Source organism: Doryrhamphus excisus, chromosome 5 (genome assembly GCF_030265055.1).
Source record: "Doryrhamphus excisus isolate RoL2022-K1 chromosome 5, RoL_Dexc_1.0, whole genome shotgun sequence".
Lineage (NCBI taxonomy): Eukaryota > Metazoa > Chordata > Actinopteri > Syngnathiformes > Syngnathidae > Doryrhamphus > Doryrhamphus excisus.
The window spans coordinates 17780707-17805102 of record NC_080470.1 but is presented as its reverse complement, the minus strand read 5'-3'; the positions used below and the strand labels follow the sequence as shown (position 1 = coordinate 17805102).

General features: G+C 39.3%; 1 protein-coding gene across 2 annotated transcripts in view; it reads right to left on the bottom strand.

Annotated features, from left to right (window-relative positions):
* The window catches only part of negr1 (neuronal growth regulator 1), a 182316-nt gene that overhangs the window by 95002 nt on the left and 62918 nt on the right, over positions 1-24396 (bottom strand). For both annotated transcript variants that reach the window (XM_058074094.1, XM_058074095.1), the window contains exon 3: positions 12193-12318. In XM_058074094.1, coding sequence (XP_057930077.1) covers positions 12193-12318 — 126 coding nt within the window. The remainder of the gene's footprint in view (positions 1-12192; positions 12319-24396) is intronic.

The window sequence follows — 24396 nt, the reverse complement described above, 5'->3', positions numbered from 1 at the left end:
CACTGTCAATAATTAGCTTCCCATTTTCTTGCACAGTTGCCGTGGCAACAATGGAGTTCAAAGCCTCGGTGAAAACATCACCGGCTACACAATAAAAGCAAAAGAAAAGAAAATGTTTCACAAGCGAATTCATAAAGCCTGCTGGACGTGTCTTCAAAAATTGCCCTCCCTAATACAAAAGAGGGCACACGGGAGGAAATAAAAGAAAATGAGTTTGGTTCTTTAGAACATAGCAAAGCATGGGTGTGGAGGAGCAGTGTGGATGGCCATGCATCTTGCTTTCTTGTTGTATGAGGTTCTGACCAGCAGCTTGTCACACATCTAAACATCTACAGTAATACATGTCATACATGTCATATGACATGTCATACATGTCATGCATGTAGTATACATGTTATTACCCATGCAGCCGTCATCCTTGGAACCTTAGCTTTGACTCAAATAAGACTAAAAAAGGGAAAATCAAGAGGTGAAGTGTCTCTCATTCATTAGGGCCCTGAACGCTGAGAGACCGCCAACAAACAAGCATTTTATTGCGTTTATTGCGTGAGTGGAAAAATAAGTTATCCTCCCATCCAATGTGGAAGTGGTACGTTTTCGGCTTCTCAAGTTTAGAAGAAATACAATACCACTCAAAAGTTTGGGATCACTTGCAAATACAAACAATTTTTTCCATTTCACAAACATTTTTATCCATTTCACAAACAATTTTTTTCAATTTCCATTTCCATTTCACAAACAATTTTATCAATTTCACGAACATTTTTTTTTCATTTGTATCAATTATTATTATTATTATTTATATTATTATTATTATTACTATTTCACTGAAACACCCCAGGCCTGAGGAACAACACTTTTTGCATAAAAAAGCAAATAAAAGCTTCTGTCATGTGTCATGATGCACGAGCTGCATACCTCAGCTACCGAGAAAAGTGACACGAAACACACACACGTCAAGCTGTTTAAAAAAACGTTTTTACAGATAACATCTGCTAAATTTAGGAGCGGATTTCCACTCAACTGTACTCCTTTTATGCAATGACTTCAGTGGCAAATAAAGAGTGATGGCTATTTTGAAGCTTGCCAAGAAGTCCCTCTGTGAAATGGCTTGCATTTGATTGAGCTACTAGGTAAATGCTATTGGAAGCATCAAGCATACTCAGCATCATGGGTCACTTCCTTTCATGCTACTGCCCCAGTAGACACTGCGAATTTCCACACATTAGCCTTCATATCTCCTTATTACAGTGACATACAGTGCAGCTGTGCTACGGGTCAACTGCAGTGGTACCTTGGTTTTCGTCTCGCATTTGCTCTGTGAGGTCCGAGGAAAACCAAAACAGACACGGATAGTAACAAATAAACAAAACTAACTATTTTTGGGGGGCGAAATTTATGTATGACAGAAGTTACTTAAGATGAAAGTTGATTGTTATTTTTGAAAAAAAGAAAGTGGAAAAAGAAGTGACATTGGTATTAATGTTTACGCCCCTATTTCACTCTAAACTGAAATGCATGTGTTTTCTGGAAATATACGTATAACTTATTAAAACCTTCTTAAGTTCACTTTGAATGACCTTGATGTCCTTTATTCATGCTCTCAAGTACACATCAACTGAATGCAAAAAGGTTTGGCATGGTGCAAGGGTGTTTGAACCAACAAGATCAAGTCCCGTCATTATTATTTTCACATTTTGAAAGCATCAATGAGCTCAGTGTTTACTGTGCAAGATTATCCCAGGGTATTCAGTGTTGATAAAAATACATAAGGAGCCGTGACCGATTGTCCGCAAATATGACATCAGCAATATGGTGCACAAATAAGCAACACAAACACATATCTATAATTCCGACAGCAGGTAATTTACGTGTGCATTGAATAATTCTTATTATCCAAAAAATTGCACACGCCTGTGGAGCTCTTTCACATGGGGATAATCTCTTGCCTGTTTGTGAGCTGCTGCGTATCCCCGCATGTGGACCGAACATGCTGTCCCACCCATTGTGCACCTTATGGATGAAATGATGTGCTTTTTATATAACAGGGAACACTGCAGCACTGGCTTTAGACCAGTACTTGTTGTTCAATGTGACCCTTACTGTAAAACACAAATAGTGTCATGAGTGCTTTAATAACTGTGGTGATGGTATTTTTACCAAAACCTCCAAAAATGTTGGACACATGGCTTGCTCCTCCCTCTCTGTCTATTTTGACGTGGATGTTTTGGACCAACATGCTCAATAAAAGTGATTGTTGTAGTTATAGTAGCAAGAACTGAACCGTGATACTGTGAGGGATGACAGTACATATCATATTGGCTGTACATCACTTGCATTTTTTTTTGTTTTCCAAAGAAAAACAAATTTTCATCCATTTCACAAACATTTGTATCCATTTCACGAAAAAATTAAAATGAATGAGATGATTTTCAAAGAAGGATGTACATTTTTGCATAGAGGCCTACTATCAACAACTGTCAGTCCTCTGCATCAATCTCCTGGTATGGCTGCTAATCCAAGTTCATCATTTTATAAGGCTAATAGATGATTAGAAAATCCATCTAAAAATCCTAACTAAAACTAAAATCTCTTACCATGCTGTTAACTACTCCCTTCAGAGAGCAGCACAAACTGGGTCTAACAAGGACAGAAAAACGATGCACAACTGTGCAAGACGAAACAAAGAAACAAACAAGAATTATTTCACATGATCAGTGTCGGAATCAGTCACTTTCACTCATGGATGTTGGTATCAAAATCGGCAACATAAATCCCTCATATTTACAAAGTCATAAACAGATTTTCCGTGCTCCAACTACAAAAAATATTCAATTTACTGACTTGGAATCCTATATGGTGGAAATTAATTTATCGCTGGCAGGTCTGTAACCAATTAATTAAACCAGGGGTGACTGGAATCATGAAAGACAAAAAAATCCTTAGCAATAGCACAAACTGGGTCTAACAAGGACAGAAAAACGCTGCAAAACTGTGCAAGAAGACAAATATCTGAGAGTGTGTAGTTTAAGACAAAGACGCCTCACAGGTCGTCACCTGGCAGTTGCACTAAATAGTAGCCGTCAAACACCAGTGTCAGTATCAACAGTGAAGCAGCGACTTCAGGATACTGGACTTCATAGCAGGACTGCCAAGAAAAAGCCAGATCTCAGACTGGCCCAAAAACATTAGATTTGAAAAAAGTGATCCCAAACCTTTGCGTGGTAGTGTAATTATTACCCACTTTGGGTGAATGATACGAGTTTTTGAGTATAAATCGGTGAACTAGCAGTTCCCTGAATGCAGAATGGCGGATACGTAAGGATCCGCTGTACTCAGCTAGTACCATGGTTTGTGTGTGGCGGGAAGCCACTGCCAAGCAAGTGTCAATCAAGCTCAGTACATTGTAAGAAGATACAGCAAAGGCTTGTCTGCCCACTGAGCAATTTTGATTATGATTGGCGAGCATTGCAGAGATATGGCTTAATCCTCGTTCCTGTGTCTTGGCTGCCAAATTAATTTTCCAAGTTAAATTTATTTGGTTAAGCTGTAATAAAGATATCTACAGTCCCAATCGGACAGAGTTATCATTGAATAAATGTTGTCGGATGGAGAAACATGGAGGCCCAATACATCAACAGGAGAAATGTAGTATATTATATACATTACCAAGAGACAAATATTACACGGCATACTGATGTTTGTTTCATCTAATCTGTGTCACAACTGACTTACACCAGGACAAAAAACATTATTTTTGTTCAATTTGTAAGAAATCTAATAACATTATTGTCTGTCTGCATGATTTATTTTACATGAAATTGAGTTGTATCATTTTGTCCAGGCTGCTAACAGTATTTCTATCGATCTCGGCAACAGAAGGGGTTTGCAAAGGTCTTAAAGGCCACAGGAATGGAATTCTGGTTTTGGGATATCTTTTGAATACAATACAGTCTATGCTGAGCACGAAACCTCGACATTACGGTCAATAAAACAAACAAAACTTTATCTGTATTCAAAAATGTCAAGGTAAAAAAGTGAACGTGAAAAGATCATGGTTGTATATGTGGGGAGATGTTTTAAGGGGACGCTGTCACTCCAAGTGGAATTAAAGAAAGCATAGCTAAGGATAATCTTAAATTCAGTGTGGATGCAGGCAGTAAGCAATTTTACGTTATATCGTGGAGCTTCCTCCAGGGCTGGAATGCACAGATAATACGCGCATCTCTGTGGAATCCATTACAACACACAAGAGCTCCCATCCCCTCCCCCACCCCCAACCCCTCCAAATGTCCATTTTTGCTTTTAACTCCTGAAAACGGTGAGCAATCCACACTGCTTCACTGCGCTGTAGTGCCTCCTGGCCCTCAACACGAGGTGTGGGCTCCAGGTAGCGCAGGGAAAGCGAACGTTGCTCGACTGGTTGGTTGTCAGTGTGAGGCAGCTCGGATTTGGAGTGGGATCGAACCAAAGGAGAATTAACTCATGTCTGATTGCCCCAATCTTATTGTACGTACCAACATGCTCCCCCAAATGTGGGGAGATGCAATTTCAGGTGGTGGTCTTGGAAGAAGGTCGAAGGATGTCCTTAAGGATGTTCTGTTCATAACTTTCATAGACAGAATTCTCAATGGAGCCAAGGCACTGAAGGTCTTCAGTTTTGGGACATCATCTCTGATATTTCCAGATATGGTCCCGACGGCCTCATCAAGCTGGGACTCATCAACCGGTGTGGTTCACGGCTGAGTGTGAAGCTTTTTGGAATAGACTCATCACCTCCAAATCTGAAGTGGATTGCACCGTTGGAGTTGGGAGTGAGGTCTTGCCCCAGGTGGAGGAGTTCAAGTAAATCGGCGTCTTGTGAGGCAAGGTTGAAGCATGAGCCCGACGGGTGGATTGATGCATGGTCTGCAGTAATGTGGTCACATTACCAGACCATGGTGGTGAAGGGAGATCTGAGCCGGATGGCAATGCGCTCAGTTTACCGGTCAATATAAGTCCCCACGCTCATCTGTGGTCATGAGCTTTGGGGAGTAATCGAAAGGGCAAGCAACCAAAACTAGTCTTCTCCAAAATGTAGATGGACTATAATCTGGGAGGGATGCAGGGTAGGATTGAGAAGAACGGGATGCCTCCTGAACGCCTCTCTAGTCAGGTGTTCCGGACATACCCAGCCAGGAGAAGGCGCCTGGCCTCCGTCCCTCCAGGGGATGTAAGACGTGACAGATGACCAGAAAGTCTGGACTTCCCTACGGAGAACGCTGCCCCCGAAACACCATCACAAATAAGCAGATGGTGATGGCACCTCTGCTGGTTGCAGACAAGTACTGCACTATAATGGCCCTCGATTGCTTCAAGTCACAATTAATGAACAATATACCCCGCATAGGCTAGCGCGCAGACCTCACAGCTAGGAGACCCGAGTTCGATTCCACCGTCGGCCATCTCTGTGTGAAGTTTGCATGTTCTCCCGTGCATGTGTGGGTTTTCTCCGGGTACTCCGGTTTCCTCCCACATTCCGAAAACATGCTAGGTTAATTGGCAACTCCAAATTGTCCATGAATGTGAGTGTGAATGGTTGTTTGTCTATATGTGCCATGTGATTGGCTGGCCACCAGTCCTCGCCTTTCGCCCGAAGACAGCTGGGATAGGCTCCTGCACCCCCTGCGACCGCAGTGAGGATAAGTGGTACAAATTGAATGAATGAATATCACACATAACCACCCGATTATTCAAAGTCAATCATCAGTTTATCGATTATGTCCATCCCTCCATCCCAGTGTGTATGCAATAATCAATTTCAATAATCAATAATCAATAATCAATTTAACAACCATGCTTTAGGTATTATAAAATAAAAAAAATATATAAAATAAATACATTGCTTATGCATCTCTGCAAAAGAGGAATGCGCATTAACTTTATTGGCCCGCGTTCAGACACATAATTATCTCAATAAACAGTTTATGATTATAATTTAGCAAAAGCCCACAGTTTATTCGTTGATAGTTGTTGATGTGCCAGTTGGCATGAATGCGGAGGAGCACGAAAAAAAAAAAAAAAAAAAAAAAAAAAGCGAAAACAAAACAGAAGGGAATAAGAGCTCAACAGTCGGGGTAATTTATCATTCTGTCAAACGCCACCGACTCCTGCAGCAGAATTATCTACAGTGGGAAACTGTGATGGCTCCCTGTTGAAGAAAGAAAAGAAACCATTGCAATAGTCCTTTCACCTGCAGATGGGAAACAAATGGGCGAGCTTTGTAACACGACAAAGACCTTCATGTGCAATCAGTAGAAATGGCGAAGGGCTGGATCTATCCTCAACAGCGCCACTTCCAGACAACGTCGAGTAGTTTAGCTGGCGGTGCAGCTTTGATGCTTTTCCATTGGGCCGTCATCACTGAGACAAATACACTCAGCAAAAATAGAAACGCAACCCTTTTGTTTCGCTCCCATCGTTCATGAGCTGAACTCAACGATGTAAAACTTTTTCTATGTACACAAAAGTCGAATTCCTTTCAGATATTGTTCACAATTGGGTCTAAATCCATGGAAGTGAGCCCTACTCCTTTATCGATATAATCCGTCCACCTCACAGATAAGGCAGCATGATTATTGTATAAGTGTGCCTCAGGCTGGCCACAATAAAAGGCCACTCCAAAATGTGCGTGTTATCACACAACACAATGCCACAGATGTGGTATGTGTTGAGGGAGCATGCAATAGGCATGCTGACTGCAGGATTGTACATGGGGGGGCTAGGGGCATTCCCCCACCCTCACCTGCCTTCACCCATTTGCTTGTCCCATCACTTTTACACTGCTGTGTTACTGCAATCTTCCTGACCTTGACTTATTTGAAGCTGCTCTGATCATTCTTTTTGTGAAAGACAGTACTGATCATTTATTTCTTGCAAAAAGGATTGACTGAATTCAATAAATGACACATTGTTATTACACACACGAATTTAGTCGCGGGTGAGTGAGCATCGTGTGGGATTTGATTTTTGGCTTATTATGAGACTCCGTATTGATTTGTCTTATACAATGTGGTTATCATGAGTGATGGCATTAAAGCTGGTCTACCACTTCTCTACATGCATGGAGGCCAAGGGTGTCTACTTCACATCATGAAAATTGAAAGGATGCAACTTTGCCACTTTCATATATTGTGAACCAGCACACGATGATAGGCTCAAAGGTTATATACCGTAAAACAAGGTTATAAGGGACGCGGGGTAATAAGGGACAATTTTTGGGAACATGTTTTTTGAACAATTTGTTCAAGAATACACTACCGCTCCAAAGTTTGGGATCATTTGGAATTTTTTTGGGCCGTCCTGCTATGAAATCCAGCATCCTGAAGTGGCCGCTTCACTGTTGATACTGACACTGGTGTTTGACGGCTACTATTTAGTGCAGCTGCCAGGTGACGACCTGTGAGGCGTCTTTGTCTTAAACTACACACTCTCAGATATTTGTCTGCATCGTTTTTCTGTCCTTGTTAGACCCAGTTTGTGCTGCTCTCTGAAGGGAGTAGTTAACAGCATGGTAAGAGATTTTAGTTTTAGTTAGGATTTTTAGATGGCTTTTCTAATCATCTATTAGCCTTATAAAATGATGAACTTGGATTAGCAGCCATACCAGGAGATTGATGCAGAGGACTGACAGTTGTTGATAGTAGGCCTCTATGCAAAAATGTACATCCTTCTTTGAAAATCATCTCATTCATTTTCATTGTTTGTGAAATGGAAAAAAAAAGTTTGTGAAATGGAAAAAACTGCTTGTGAAATGCATGAAAATTTGATTTCCTTTGGAAAATGAAAAGATTTGCAAGTGATCCCAAACTTTTGAGCTGTAGTGTATATACTTCTTTGAAAAAAACAAAACAAAACACAAAGCAGCTTCTTGTTTAACATGAAAAAGCAGAATTACATTTAAAACGTCCCGTCCCTTATAATCCCGTTTTATGGTACTATATTTCAAGAAAAAAACTGCATCTCAGCTTTTGTGGTAGAGGTGAAACATCACAGTATTATTAGTATTATATCAACTTTGCCACCTTTTTTGTTGTTTTATTTTTAATTCCTTCTCAAATAATCCCCCAAAACTTTTTTTAATATTATGATTTTATTCCCATCATATTATATAATGTTTTACCAAACCTAATATACCAAAAATTACAACTGTATTCATCGCTTTGTTTCTCACAAAATTATAATTTTTTTCTTTCATATTTCAATCCGATTGATACTAAAATGATGCAATCCTCATACTATTCATATGTAATTCTGATGTTAAATTACGACTTCTTTTCTTGTTAAATGATATGTTTAGAATGTGCACTTTGGATACCCCAGATGTTGTCCAACTGTGCCAAAGAAGGGGGCTTGTGGCCAACTTGAGGATGGATCAGAGCGCTAACACTTGCCAAATTTGCCGGACGTTTGGCGTGAAGTGGGACCAAGTTCTCGTGTGAGTACGCCCTTACGCACCACTTGCAGCTCAAGTTGCCAATGAATTGGCCTATGAGAGCTGCTCTGCATATCCAAAGGATTTCAGGGTATTCCAGTGAAAGGGAATTAGCCTATTACAACCTCTCAGCGGTCGCAGACCCTTTGGACAAATCGACCCAGCTACAATAGCCAACTGAAGATCCCATGGCTAATGGCTTGGTTTGTGATGTGCTTGGAGACAGCCTGTGATTACATTCAGTCCTGCACCCTTTCATTCTACCGCCATATCATTTCTTCCCTGGCAAACTTCAAAGTGTGGACACTTCAAAGCAGGATGAGTGACTGCTCCTCGGACGCAGAGGATGGCTTTTGATCATCTCACGAAAAGTCCGCTAACACAATCAGCCGGGTGCACCACAGAGGAGGATTTGACAGCCGAAAGAGAAACGCGGTCATGCTCACAGCCATCAGATAAGCATAGCCAGCCTTAAGCCATTAATATGAAAATCAGGGAGGACAAGAACTAGGTGAAGCGGGGGTCGGTTTGAGGTTTAACAGTGGACATTTTGAAAATGTATTTCCAAATAGGTAAAGAAAACGAGATAATTGAGAGATAATATTGATTAATATTGAAAGTGGTGCCTGTTCGTCCTTGCTCATAAACACATTATGATAGCGTTGTAATGACTCTATAGGGTAATGGAGCAATGCAAGGCAATGTAGTAGAAAATAAAATACTAGCTTGCAATATATTGTCATATATCGTGTACTTATGTACATTACCGCTCAAAAGTTTTTGGGATCACTTGAAAATTTTTTGGGCCAGTCTGAGATATGGCTTTTTCTTGGCAGTCCTGCTATGAAGTCCAGCATCCTGAAGTCGCCGCTTCACTGTTGATACTGACACTGGTGTTTGACGGCTACTATTTAGTGCAGCTGCCAGGTGACGGACGACCTGTGAGGCGTCTTTGTCTTAAACTACACACTCTCAGATATTTGTCTGCATCGTTTTTCTGTCCTTGTTAGACCCAGTTTGTGCTGCTCTCTGAAGGGAGTAGTTAACAGCATGGTAAGAGATTTTAGTTTTAGATTAGATTTTTAGATGGCTTTTCTAATCATCTATTAGCCTTATAAAATGATGAACTTGGATTAGCAGCCATACCAGGAGATTGATGCAGAGGACTGACAGTTGTTGATAGTAGGCCTCTATGCAAAAATGTACATCCTTCTTTGACAATCATCTCAATCATTTTCATTGTTAGTGAAATGGAAAAAAAAAATTGTGAAATGCATGAAAATGTATTTTTCTTTGGAAAACAAAGACATTTGCAAGTGATCCCAAACCTTTGAGAAGTAGTGTATCTTTGCTCATGGTGCTTCTCTTAAAAGTAATGACTGAATCTAAATCATCCACCTCAGTCACGGTGCCAACAACAACAGAAAGTTAACACATATGAAACACACCTTGCAACCTGATTAAAATAAACGCCTACAAACATACACGCAAAATTACACCTCTACCAGCTCACAACATGGATCGCTTTGCCAATACGCTCCACTATATTTAGCGAGTAATCGTACCACTTTCCATACGCTCCAAAAAGATGTGGAGCAACAAAACTCAAGACTTTTCCAGGTGTTATTGGACATTTTTGGAAACGGACATTAAAACCCATATCGTTTTTCTAGGACCAGCGGGTTCTACATCTGACCAATATATGACAAAGGGTAAACATCAGCATCCTTTATTTATTATTAGGATGTCCAAAAGCCTACATTTTCTAGATAGCCTTCATTGCCATTGCACTGTTCAGAATTCCACGTTTTTTAATGTTTTCCTTATTTATTAGCTCAGGACTCCATCCTGAATTCAGTAATTTTATTCTGGGGTCCAGATGAAACATTTTGGTGGGCCTAATGTTGTCCACAGGCCAGCAGTTGACGTTCCAGCTATACACAAAACATCACCTCTTGTCAACACATCCTCCTGCTGTAAAATCTTGAGTATATTGACTTACGACAGCGTCCTCTGCTGGATTCTGTGCTGCATATTTTATTTTAATGATTGGTCCATCACATCATAATTTAAACTAAACGACATGCACGGTTACGTAGGGCGTACTGTAGCTTAGCTGGAGCAGGAAGTGGGCAGCTGCAGTCACTCGTTGTGAAATGTTATTACACTGTCACTGTCACTGTGATATGTTCATGTTACTTCTGTAAAGTAAAGACTCCGCATTGCGGATAAATTCCACTTGCCTTTGCTTGTGGCCTTCCTTTATGTTTTGTTTGTTGCATTTGACACAAGCTTAGTTTAAAGGTCAAGGTGCTCCAGCCATCGACCCACATATCAAATTTTATCAGATTTTCGTGAGGATTATTTTTCTTATTCAGAGGTAGCAACTATAAATTCATTGCATCATCCACCTTCCTCATTGGTGGATGCTTACTTCATTCATTGAAAATGAATTGATGAAGTCTGCTCAGATGAGAGGGAAGAGGGGTCTCAAACGAAATATACCTGGGAGCCACTGGAGATGGGGTCTGGGTGAGGCTTGGCCGCATCAGGTTTTCAAAAAAAAAAAAAAAAAATACATTTATTAAAAACAGAAAAATAAATAAACTGTCTTCAACCCTACACTTTTTCAGTGCTTTGGTTCCGGTTTTCCACAAGAAAATCTCTGATAAAACATTCCACTGTTCTCAAATATCTTAATTTTTATTCTTCCTGCCACTAACCCGAGCTAGAAGGTCATCAAACTGAGCCTGAAGTAGCGCTGGAAGCCGCGTCGACCACGCAGCGCTTTGGTAGGAAGCGTTGCAACCAGCCTATCTCTGTACGCCTCCAGAGGGTATCATGAACCCAGCGGAAATTACAGTGGAGCTTCTGACTTTCGGAGCGGTACAGCACCGTGGCGTGGTGGTGATCTCAGTCATGGATGATGAGAGAAAACGCAAAACAGGCGGGTTCGCTCACATATGGGCGGGGCACAATTGCGTTAATTGGTGTTGACACAGCTTTAAGCTGTCATTTCTGGGTACATGATATCATACAGCATGCATATAAAATAAAAATCATTAAAGTTTCATATCAAGGCAGGAGCCTCAAACTAGTGTCTGTGGGTCGCGAGTTTGAGACCCCTGTTCTAAGACAACCTGAACAGTTCAGTTACGATCGATTCGATTTCCTGAGAATATATTTTCAGTGATAATACCCAATGAAGGGTTGCTTTTAAAATTGCGTGTCACCAATCAACTAAGACCAACTATTTGACTACTCACATTATACTTCCCAGTTGGTGCCGTAACACTTAGTCCTGATTTCTGGCGTAGAGTCCAAGAAAGACACAGACACAAACAGTATAGAAAGGATTTCAGCATATGGGACATGAACTCATGGAAAATGTCTACCATAGTTTCCATACACGCACAAAAGCATTATTGCAGTACCTCCCTTTCCGCATGAGGCATTGTACTCAATTATTTTGACATCCACCAGCGTCCCCTCCTTCGCTTATGGAGCCAGCCAAGCACGTAACCTACATCTCACTCTTCAGCCCCCAACCCCGCCTTCCATATCTCCGCATGCAATGCAACAACCAGCCATCTCTTCTCAGTTTTTCACCTACTGATCCCAGCCATGCTTCCCAATTTCCTCTCTAGGTGTATCCATCCAACTGGCTGTCCATCCAGCCATTCATTAGCATGAGTAAGTGAGAGGTGAAGTGAACTCACCTAATGGGGTTATGTGTCTCCAGGAAATGGCTGGCTCAGGTTTCCCGCTGGCTGTACAGATGAGCGACACGTTGCTGCCCTCGTTTACTGTGATGTCAGAGGAAATGTCATATATCTTGGGAGGAACTGAAAAAAAACACAAACACCAAAAGATTGAAAAGCATACATTGGGAGAAGGCGTTTCAACATAGCATGTATTATATGAAGTCAATTTGCAGCTTTACTTTGTCACGGTTTTTCAAAAAGTAATTATAGTATTATTACAGTAATGACACTAACAACTATCCAGACAAATACTGAATATAGTTATTGCTGTGTCTACTGGTATACCCCGGCCATCCCCAGGCTCCATATCAAGTCCCAAGGTTCTTCAATCGGTTCTCACAGCTACACCCCAGGCGATGGAGTGGATGCTCTCACCATCTGTGGCTACATCGTGATCCCTCCTCTTCCCCAGAAACCCTTCCAAAATCTCCCCTATATCCCCACCGCCGATCACAGTTTCTGATGTGACCTAATACTGGCTTGTCTCTCCTCTCTCTCTTTCTTCTTTGTCTGTTGGCCCTCTAACCATGTTCAGTTCGATGGTCAACAGTAAATTTGCAACGCAATTGAAAAAGGAGGAGAATACCCGACTAACCTGCTGTAAAGTACAACTGTTCCGGAAAAATGATCATACAGTTCACTACACTGCATGACTAAGCCGCTAAACAGGAAAGATCATTAATAATAGTAATAATAACAGCCAATTTTTTGTCAAAACATATATATACTACTGCTCAAAAGTTTGGGATCACTTGCATAATTTCTTTGTTTTCCAAAGAAAAACACATTTTCCTGCATTTCATGAACAATTTTATTCCATTTCAAACATTTGTATCCATTTCCCAAACAATGAAAATGAATGAGATGATTTTCAAAGAAGGATGTCCATTTTTGCATAGAGGCCTACTATCAACAACTGTCAGTCCTCTGCATCAATCTCCTGGTATGGCTGCTAATCCAAGTTCATCATTTTATAAGGCTAATAGATGATTAGAAAAGCCATCTAAAAATCCAAACTAAAACTAAAATCTCTTACCATGCTGTTAACTACTCCCTTCAGAGAGCAGCACAAACTGGGTCTAACAAGGACAGAAAAACGATGCAAAATCTATTAAAAAATCATGCTGTTTTGTGGTATGTTATTAAGTCATTCAATTCCAGCCTCCCCTCCAGTATTGGCCATTTTAGATCACTCTTTTAAGGCACATAGAATATTCACTTGCAAATGAAACAAACAAACAAGCGCAAACTGGGTCTAACAAGGACAGAAAAACGCTGCACAACTGTACAAGAAGACAAATATCTGAGAGTGTGTAGTTTAAGACAAAGACGCCTCACAGGTCGTCACCTGGCAGCTGCACTAAATAGTAGCCGTCAAACACCAGTGTCAGTATCAACAGTGAAGCGACGACTTCAGGATGCTGGACTTCATAGCAGGACTGCCAAGAAAAAGCCATATCTCAAATATTTCCAAGTGATCCCAAAGTTTTGAGCAGTAGTGTCTATTGAAGCACATTTAATGTATTTTGTTTGCTGAAATTAAGCATTTTACATCATAACGCTGGTTATACATTTACAAAACACATTCAAATACATTGTTATGATATGTAGTACTCTACATTGGTCACTAGGTGTCAGTAATGTTACTCTACTATTCCGTGAGACACAAAAGCATCCGATTTGATGACCAGAACACAATAATCTGTAACAAAAACACACACTATTGTTGCAGCTGTAACCCTAAACCCCAGACATCACTTCCTGCCCACCCGCCACTCCACTTCCCTGAGGCATATACTTCTAGCAACACACACAAGTCTCATTTATGTCTTATTTTCTCTTATTATATCTGCTATTTAGTAATATGAGTGTAAACGTGACTTTCATGTCTATGAGTGATTTACACTACCACTTTATTTTGTACAAGAAATAAACTGAATTATTTGCTGCTCGCATACCCATCTATCTGTAGGACCATGTTCATAAATATACATTGCCGGTATGTTAAACTGCTTACAAATGACTGTATTTGCATGCTTCTACAAAGAGTTGTCAAATATAGTGTCCCTGTAGATGTCTCTGTGGATAATTAATTACATTTTCCAGCCAAAAATGCAGATGAGGTGGAAATAAATAATTCCATGAAAACAGTATTTGGCTTCCCACGTGTTTCCACGTTGCCAGAACTTTTCTGAAGGTGACTCATTTGAGGAAATGAACTTTTTGATGATAGGGTGACTGTTCTTTGGGAATGTTCATCGTTTTGATGTACCAGTATGTTGCAAGGAGATTTCATAACAATGTTGAATTTAGTGTTAGTGAATCAATAGCTATCTATTACCGTTCTTTAATCAATGGACTTGATTGTTATACAGGTTCCATTCTGTATCTGTGTTGGATGTAATTCAAAAAGTATATATTACTAAGTAAAACATGCACAGTTCCAATTTGTGGAGTCCTAAATATGCCTTGGAAAATATGTCTTGGGCATCTGGTCAGGATGCCTCCCGGACGCCCCCCTGGGGAGGTGTTCAGGGCATGTCTGACAGGTAGGAGCCCCCGGGGAAGACCCAGGAGAAACCTTCAGCTGGCCTGGGAACACCTCAGGAGGAGCTGGATGAAGAAGTGACCAGAGAGAAGGAAGTCTGGGCTGCTGCCCCTGCGACCCACTCTTGGATAAGCAGTAGAAGATGGATGGATGGATGACTGCAACGTCATCTAAAGTCATTTCTCAACAATGAAATGAGTGATCACAAATGTTGAAATAATGACCATGCATTTCGCTGAATGTGGGCAGTGGATTAATTATTGGTTTCCATTTACAGTGACTGCTGATTGATATAAGGGATGACATGAAATAGATCCTTGATGTTAGCCTGGTCTGGAGCAGGCTGGCTCTACAGAATAAATCTGTCAGAGCATATCCCACTTTTGTGCGACTGGATCACAGATAAGTTGAGCCAGGATAACCAAAATGCCCAGTCTTAATGCCTTAGACAATTTTTATGCAACAGACCCCAGAACAGAATGTAAACACAATGTAATGTTTTGTTGGTGTTGTTATTTTCTACGCATTTTACACTTAAGATTGTGGTTCCACTAAATTAGTCGGCCAATAAAATTGTCTGTATTGTGGTTCCAATGTGAAATAAAGATGGGTCCTTCCAAACAATGGACTTCACAGACATCTGTTTATGTTCTTGCTGCAGAAACAATAGCAACTTTTGTATCTCCAGGCTTGCAAAGCTTGGAACTCAACCAGAATCTGAAAAATCATTTGATCGGCTGAGTGGTTCGTCAAACTGCGGCTTGGGCAGAGTATCAAATGTTCAATTCCAACCTCAACAGACAATTAAGAAAGTGACAACTTATAAAAATACAAGAAACTTGTTTTTCTGTTGATGGTATTGCGGCCTATTGTCAGTTCCTGGTGGATATTAAACCATAATTGTCAAGGTTATGGGTCTCACTGACAAATTTATGAATAAGCCCGAACAAACAGTCCACACCAGTGGAAGCTTATGAAACACTATTTCATTAGTAAGATTTGATTCTCGAAGGGAGATTTTTATCAAAGTTGGCAGTGCTGTGAAGTTAAAAACACCCTTGAAGCCTGTTAAAAGATAATCCAATGTGAAGATGACTCTTGATAAACACAAACACGTGTATTTGAAGCCATGCAATCTTTTTTTAGAACAAGCCTTCTGGGTGACTCTGCATTAAAAGAATCAATAAGTGGAGCCACGGTGGTCTAAGGGGACCAAAACAGTAGAAAACACTCCAGCTCAGACTCCAGTCCACAGAAGCACAGCAACATTTGAGACTTCCTGGACTAATTCTTGGAGGCAATCGGGACTACAGTATTTCTGATCAACAGATCGAGATATATGTAAGATGGACGGTCGTATTGGATCGTCGCTGGGTAGTGTTGGATTTCGGTTATTGCATGTCAGCCTCTTGTGTTTACTTGCTGGAGGACTGTTGACATCACTTCGGTGTGTGATAGCACAAAATTGAAAATGCTGTAGTTGTGTACTGATTGTATCTCTTACCTGCAAGGACTACTGGCTTTTTCATAGGAAGAACTTTGTTCTATTCTGTTTAGTTCCATTTGTTCAACAATGGAGTAGCAATGCCCCGGAATGTGACAAACGATTATTATTAAGTATTTTGATCTATGAATGACAAAATACAATTTGGACTGTTGATGGTATCTATTCTAAACTATCGGAAGTCAGCTCTACTGCCCGTCTACGAGAATAAAGAATAAAGATAAAGAAGGCAAGAAACGCAACTGAATTCAAGAACTAGCTCATGGAACAGGAAGCTGGTGTCTCGCCGCCATATAGTCGTCTGCGTCGTCTTCAAACAAATAAAATTATAATTGTAAAAGTATAAAAGTTGTGTTTTGTAATAACACGTTTGGCTTTCTGGACCGGAATAATTGGATCTACACGACCGCTCAAAAGTTTGGGATCACTTGGAATTTTTTGGGACTTTTTCTTGGCAGTCCTGCTATGAAGTCCAGCATCCTGAAGTCGCCGCTTCACTGTTGATACTGACACTGGTGTTTGACGGCTACTATTTAGTGCAGCTGCCAGGTGACGACCTGTGAGGCGTCTTTGTCTTAAACTACACACTCTCAGATATTTGTCTGCATCATTTTTCTGTCCTTGTTAGACCCAGTTTGTGCTGCTCTCTGAAGGGAGTAGTTAACAGCATGGTAAGAGATTTTAGTTTTAGTTAGGATTTTTAGATGGCTTTTCTAATCATCTATTAGCCTTATAAAATGATGAACTTGGATTAGCAGCCATACCAGGAGATTGATGCAGAGGACTGACAGTTGTTGATAGTAGGCCTCTATGCAAAAATGTACATCCTTCTTTCAAAATCATCTCATTCATTTTCATTGTTTGTGAAATGCATGAAAATTTGATTTTCTTTGGAAAACAAAGAAATTTGCAAGTGATCCCAAACTTTTGAGCAGTAGTGTACATGATTTCTTCGGGGAAAAATGGATTCAGTTCAAGTATTAACATCAGTAGTAGTAACATCAGGAGGTTGGCTACACCACCAGATGTTAATGTTAATGTTTTATAAGCCAGCGCTAATTACAGACCTCTGCGGTTATTTGCTCATGCAGATTATGCAACCGACGACTACGGGGAACTTGGTAGCTAATTTACAGTAGTTGTCCTTCTTGGGGTTACTAGATTTGGGCAAGTTAAAGTTCAGGTCAGTTAAATTACTGCATTGTTTTCAAATTTTCTGGAAATTCCTCGTATATTTCTAAAAAAGTACCCGGGGCCTGCACCCTACCAAGAATAGAAGAATTTAACCCTTCCCTATCGCCGGCATCCACTACTTTGTTGCTTTCTTAGCTAGCATATTAACAATGCAATGATTGTCATATTTTCCCATTTCCCCTTCTCAAGCCCAGTGGGGGGTACAGAGAGTGAGGTGCCACAGATGATCCAGGCAGCGTGGTCTACCTCCTGGTGGTCGCAGTGGGTGAATAAATATGCCTCTAATGACGGTGCCTAGCTTACAGCTGTTCTATGAATATGCTGGGTTATTGCAAAGTCAGTATAAGCGAGAACTCGTCAGACTAAATGCAAGACTCCGATAACTTAGCTGCCATGCACTTTTCCAATTAGTCTGCAGAGGGGAGCACTGGCCAAAGTCCAAGAATAACATCGTGCAGTTCAAGTTTCGTGGCTTCACGGTTTTTTCCAAATTACATACATTCATAAATTATCAGGTTTTCAAGGTTGAATATGGCCTATTATTTGTTCATAAATAAACATCTATGGTCTAAGCAATTTTCAAGCATAGACATGGCTAAATGAACAAAAATACAAATATTAAGCATTCAGAAGACCCATTCAAAGATATGTAGTATTTGACACTGGTCACTAGGTGTCAGTAATGTTACATTGACAAGATAATTTCCACCGCAGGGAGAATGTTCTCGTAGTCCAAGAAATCCCCCCCAAACCTAATGCTTCAGTCTGTTATGTCTTCTTTATGTGTCAACGGTCTCATTTCCTTTTATTATGTCTACTATAGGGGTGTTATTCCATGTCTAGAGGGCTCTAATAAAGTTAAACACTGTATTTCAAGGTCGTAAACAGGCTTTCTATGCTCTAACTGCCAAATATTACATTTATTAAAAGGGAATCCAAGTCATGGTCATGTCTGAAACCAATCAACAGTGATAAGTGAGGGATTACTGGGTTTGGCTTACTTGAAGTTCAGCAATTCCCATCCCAAAGATCCTACAGTACGTATATAGTAGTATGCTACGGTGGCCCAAGGTGTTGATCCTTGCAAAACATAATGGATTGTAATAGTGACACGAATGGATATGAAATATAAGAAATCTGTAAACTAAATCAGTGTGTGTGGAGTCGAAATACACCTCGGTAACGAGGCTGCTATTCCTCCAGGTCTGCAGCAGAAAGAACCAACTTTTAATTGTTAATTAGGTGTCACAACCTGACAGCAAATATAAACTCTGACAGATTAGATTACTCGGTGGGATTAGCTTTACTTGCACTTGAGCATTGGAAGGTTTTCATTCAAGAAAAAAAGAAAGTTTAGCTATAAATATTACTGTTGTTGGCAGTTTTAATACAGTGTGGGTATAATAGCCACTTTCCCACCAAGCAGCAGACTTTAATTATTCACAACTTGATTTTGCACAGGTTTTATGTCCTTCATGTCCCATTTGGAGTACAATAATAGTCATCCCATTGAGGGAATACCAAAAAAGGTACACTACCTCTCAAATGTTTGGGATCACTAGCAAATGTCTTCTTTTTTTTCCAAAGAAAAATACATTTTCATGCATTTCACAAACATTTTTATCCATTTCACAAACAATTAAAATAAATCAGATGATTTTCAAAGAAGGACTGACAACTGTCAGTCCTCTGCATCAATCTCCTGGTATGGCTGCTAATCCAAGTTCATCATTTTATAAGGCTAATAGATGATTAGAAAAGCCATCTAAAAAACTAAAACTAAAATCTCTTACCATACTGCTAACTACTCCCTTCAGAGAGCAGCACAATCTGGGTCTAACAAGGACAGAAAAACGCTGCATATCTGAGAGTGTGTAGTTTAAGACAAAGACGCCTCACAGGTCGTCACCTGGCAGCTGCACTAAATAGTAGCCGTCAAACACCAGTGTCAGTATCAACAGTGAAGCGGCGACTTCAGGATGCTGGACTTCATAGCAGGACTGCCAAGAAAAAGCCATATCTCAGACTGATCCCAAAACATTTCCAAACGATCCCAAACTTTTGAGCGGTAGTGTACATTGGAATCTGACAGCAGTCCATTGGTTGAGGAACAAGAGGCACAATAACCAATAACTTGATTCAATACGGGCTGTAAACAAATCAATTTTATCAAAGTACGACTTGTTTTCTTGCCACTTTTATCTTCACTGTCCTAATATTTTGATGTTATTTTGTGACGATGGCTTTTCTTTTCTTCCATGTTTGCTGTTTTGTTTTGTTTCATTGTTTTTAGTTTTAGTGTTCCACCACTTACAGCACGTGGGCCCAACTGACATCATCTCTTCACTAATTTCTGGAGTGGCACCAGCCAAGACATAAACCTTATCAAGCGTTATTTGTTCTACGCCTGGCATGTCCTCCTATTCCTCCTCTGCTTGTGGCTAAGATGTTGGCTTCATGAATAAAGAGTTGATTTGTGAGGAATGACTTAAGACACAAAGAGATTCAGAGCAAGTGCACATTGGCTGATGAGCACTATTCCATAATGGAATCATTATCAATGATGAATTCAGTGATTCACCCTCCTAATGTTCCGCAGAAATTAGCCTGAGGGGTCGATGATTGCGTGCGATGTTGTGGTTCGGTGTGACATCCTGCGTCTCAGCAGCAGACACTCAAGCTTCTTGTGATGCATCCGTTTTATACGCATACCGAGGGCCCGAGAACAAGTGTTTATCTCTGTCAGTCGTATGGAGGTAGGATTCACCAAATGGCAACTCAATCACTCAATATGGATTCACTTATTATTCCTGAGCATGTTCATTGTTTTGCAGGGTCCAATCCCACATAAAAAAAAAAACATGTAAAAAGATGTTCACTGCCAATTTCACAAAATAATAGTGTATTCTTATCAGGGAAAACAATCAACAAGGTAGTCAATAACCGGCTTGAAGCTAGCTGGTGTGTTGTCACTATGCAAGTAATGCATTTCCTAGGAGTGACAATGTTAATAATCATAATAATAATAACAATGTCACTGCGGCTTCGTTAATATGCAGGTCACATTCTGTAAATTTTATGTTTTTTCCACTTTTTGAGGTATTTCAGAAGGATTTATAGGCGGAACCGGTGTATCCCATTATGCTAGTCTAAGCTAAATGCTTCCATAACAAAAGTAGAGAAACTTTTATTGGTTTAGGTCACTAATGACAAAAAGTAAGTCAGATGTGCAGTGGGTGAAAATAGAAAATGGATGCAAAATAAAGCAAAAACGGTAGTTTATCAGAACGTAAGAACCAAATCGATCTGAAAGCCTTTCTGCAAATGCCAATACATTCATTTTAATATGTCAAAGGTTTTGACATAAAATCTTTTGTTGGACAAAATGCATGCATGTAGAGAAATGTCATGAACGGTAGCAGAAATTGACATTTGCATCAGTTTCTTGGAAACTACAAGGCGGATAATTATAAGCAGCTGGTGGCAAACCTCCTTTTTCTTGCTGTAAACTTTGCAGGCTGGTGTGATGTCACTATGCAAGTAATGCATTTTCTAGGAGTAACAATGTTAATAATGATAATAATAATAACAAGGTTACTGTGGCTTGGTTAATATGCAGGTCACATTCTGTAAATTTATGTTTTTTCCACTTTTTTTGGAGGTTTTTCAGAAGGCTTTATACGCGGAACCGGTGTATACCATTATGCTAGTCTAAGCTAAATGCTTCCATAATAAAAGTAGTGAAACTTTTCTTGGTTTAGGTCACTAATAACAAAAAGTAAGTCAGATGTGCAGTGGGTGAAAATAGAAAATGGATGCAAAATAAAACAAAAACGGTAGTTTATCAGAACGTAAGAACCAAATCGATCTGAAAGCCTGTCTGCAAATGCCAATACATTCATTTTAATATGTCAAAGGTTTTGACATAAAATCTTTTGTTGGACAAAATGCATGCATGTAAAGAAATGTCATGAATGGTAGCGGAAATTGACATGTGCATCAGAGTTTCTTGGAAACTACAAGGCGGATAATTATAAGCAGCTGGTGGAAAACCTCCTTTTTCTTACTTTAAACTTTGCAGGTTGGTGTGATGTCACGATGCAAGTAATGCATTTCCTAGGAGTAACAGTGTTAATAATGATAATAATAATAATAATAATAATAATAATAATAATAATAATAATAATAATAATAATAATAATAATAATAATAATAATAATAATAATAATAATAATAACAACAATGTCACTGTAGCTTGGTTAATATGCAGGTCACATTCTGTAAATTTAATGTTTTTTTTCCACTTTTTTGGAGGTTTTTCAGAAGAATTTATAGGCGGAACCAGCGTGTGCCATTACGCTGGTCTAAGCTAAATGCTTCCCTAACAAAAGTAGTGAAACTTTTCTTGGTTTAGGTCACGAATAACGGAAAGTGCAGTCGGTGAAAATAGGAAATGTATGCAAAACAAAGCAAAAACGGTTGCTACATTCTGTAAATTGAATGTTTTTTTCCCCTGTTTTGGAGGTTTTTCAAAAAGTTTTATAGGCGGAACCGGTGTGTCCCATTCTGCTGGTCTAAGCTAAATCCTTCCGTAACAAAAGTAGTGAAACTTTTCTTGGTTTAAGGTTTTGACATAATTTTTTTTCTTGGAAAAAATGCATGCATGTAGAGAAATGTCAGGAATGGTAGCAGAAATTGACATTTGCATGAGAGTTTCTTAGAAACTACAAGGTGGATAATTATAAGCAGCTGGTGGCAAACCTCCTTTTTCTTGCTTTCAACTTTGCAGGCTGGTGTATGTCAGAATCAAAACAGAAGGCGTTCAAGCCACTGAGTAATTGTGGTCGGGGTTAGTGATGCTAATGAAGGCCACCTCTCTGTTATGAATGCGTACGGGGATTCAAGACTTGAAAATCAACAAATGAAAACAAACTTTTTGAAATACCTTGTGATGCCAATTAATCGTCAGTTGGTGTGACAGCTCCGGGCATGTAATTTGAAGATAAGCTATCATCCACTTAGTGGCATTCCTTTCTAATTTATTCATGCTAATCGTTGTCTTTTAGCCTCCACATCGCGCTTGTGATGAACAAAAGTCCTCAACGTGGGACACCACTTTTTTTTTTCATTCTGGAGAAGCTCTCTGGTTCTTTTTAATTAGCAGGGTGACAACATAGCGTCTGTGATAAGGCTGCTTCTGAGTCATGCGCAAAGATGCACAAAGGTTTTTTCCTCACAAGAAAATACGAGTAACATCTGGGAGTGATCCCTTGGTAGTCTTACAGTGTGTGTGTGTGTGTGTGTGTGTGTCTAAAATCAATGATCTGATGTGAGGACAAAAGCTCCATCTCAATCTGTCACGGGACCTGAATGCAGCGTGAAAGGTCAGAGTTGAACATTTTAAAGTGCGGGTCATGATTAATGGGTAGGAAGCTTTTTCTAGATTGCTGCATGCATGCGGTCATCGGAAAGATCTTTCATCCCGGCGGGCGTTCCGATCTGCTCTTTAACAATTTCTCTTCTATTCTGACCGCCGAGCGTGTTGAGACAGACGCCTCGTTGTAGTTGATACTCGTTCATTTTTGTATGAAGAATTCTGGATGCAGTTTTGATTTAACAACTGTTAGCAACCAGGTAGCCATGTATGGTTAGCTTGGTGAAAAGAATCATTTACATTCTCTTAAAAAGAAAAAAAAATCTAACTTAAAAATACAATATATATATATATATATATATATATATATATATATATATATATATATATATATATATATATATATATATATATATATATATATATATATATATATATATATATATATATATATATATATATATATATATATAATACATTCATATATAATAAATCTAACATAGTAAAAAATTACAATATTATTATATAATATAATAAATATTCATTCATTTTTTAGTGCTTATCCTCACGAGGGTCGCGGGGGGTGTTGGAGCAAATATAATACAATAAAAAAGACAATGATGAAACATTTTATTTTAGTAGGATAGAGCTTACTTACAAAATATATACACTACCGCTCAAAAGTTTGGGATCACTCTGAAATTTTTTGGGGTTCTGCATCGTTTTTTCTGTCCTTGTTAGACCTAGTTTGTGCTGCTCTCTGAAGGGAGTAGTTAGCAGCATGGTAAGAGATTTTAGTTTTAGTTAGGATTTTTAGATGGCTTTTCTAATCATCTATTAGCCTTATAAAATGATGAACTTGGATTAGCAGCCATACCAGGAGATTGATGCAGAGGACTGACAGTTGTTGATAGTAGGCCTCTATGCAAAAATGTACATCCTTCTTTGAAAATCATCTCATTCATTTTCATTGTTTGTGAAATGAAAAAAATTGTTTGTGAAATGCATGAAAATGTGTTTTTCTTTTGAAAACTAGTGTAAATATATATTTTTTCAAATGCTGTAATAGTATTTGTCTTAATCCAACTCTGCAGAAGTGCAGAAATATTTTGCAAATTTCCCCACCGAGAGACAAATACAGGCATATGTAATATTATGAGGTCAGTTTTTGTTGATTGATTTCATTTAATTATGTTTTTTTTTTTCTTATTTTCCTTCCAAAAACAGTTCTTAAAAAGAGGGGGTGTCTGATATTCTAGTTAATACGGTTTTCCAAAACCCAAATTGCTCATAAAACTAATGAAATTGTCTGTAATTGCTCAGAAAGCTCGAGCTTGATGTGATTGCTGGACACTTCGATTAAATTCTGACAATTAGGATTAAAATGATTGAGCCGCATTTTTTTTTACGTGTTGTTCTGTCACTCCTAGGAAACACAACTACACATCTGCATTTGTAGAGATGTTTATGGAAAATCAAATTAATTCTCACACTTTAAAGTGACTGTGTGGGTGTAAAAAATCACTTCTCAAAGCTCAA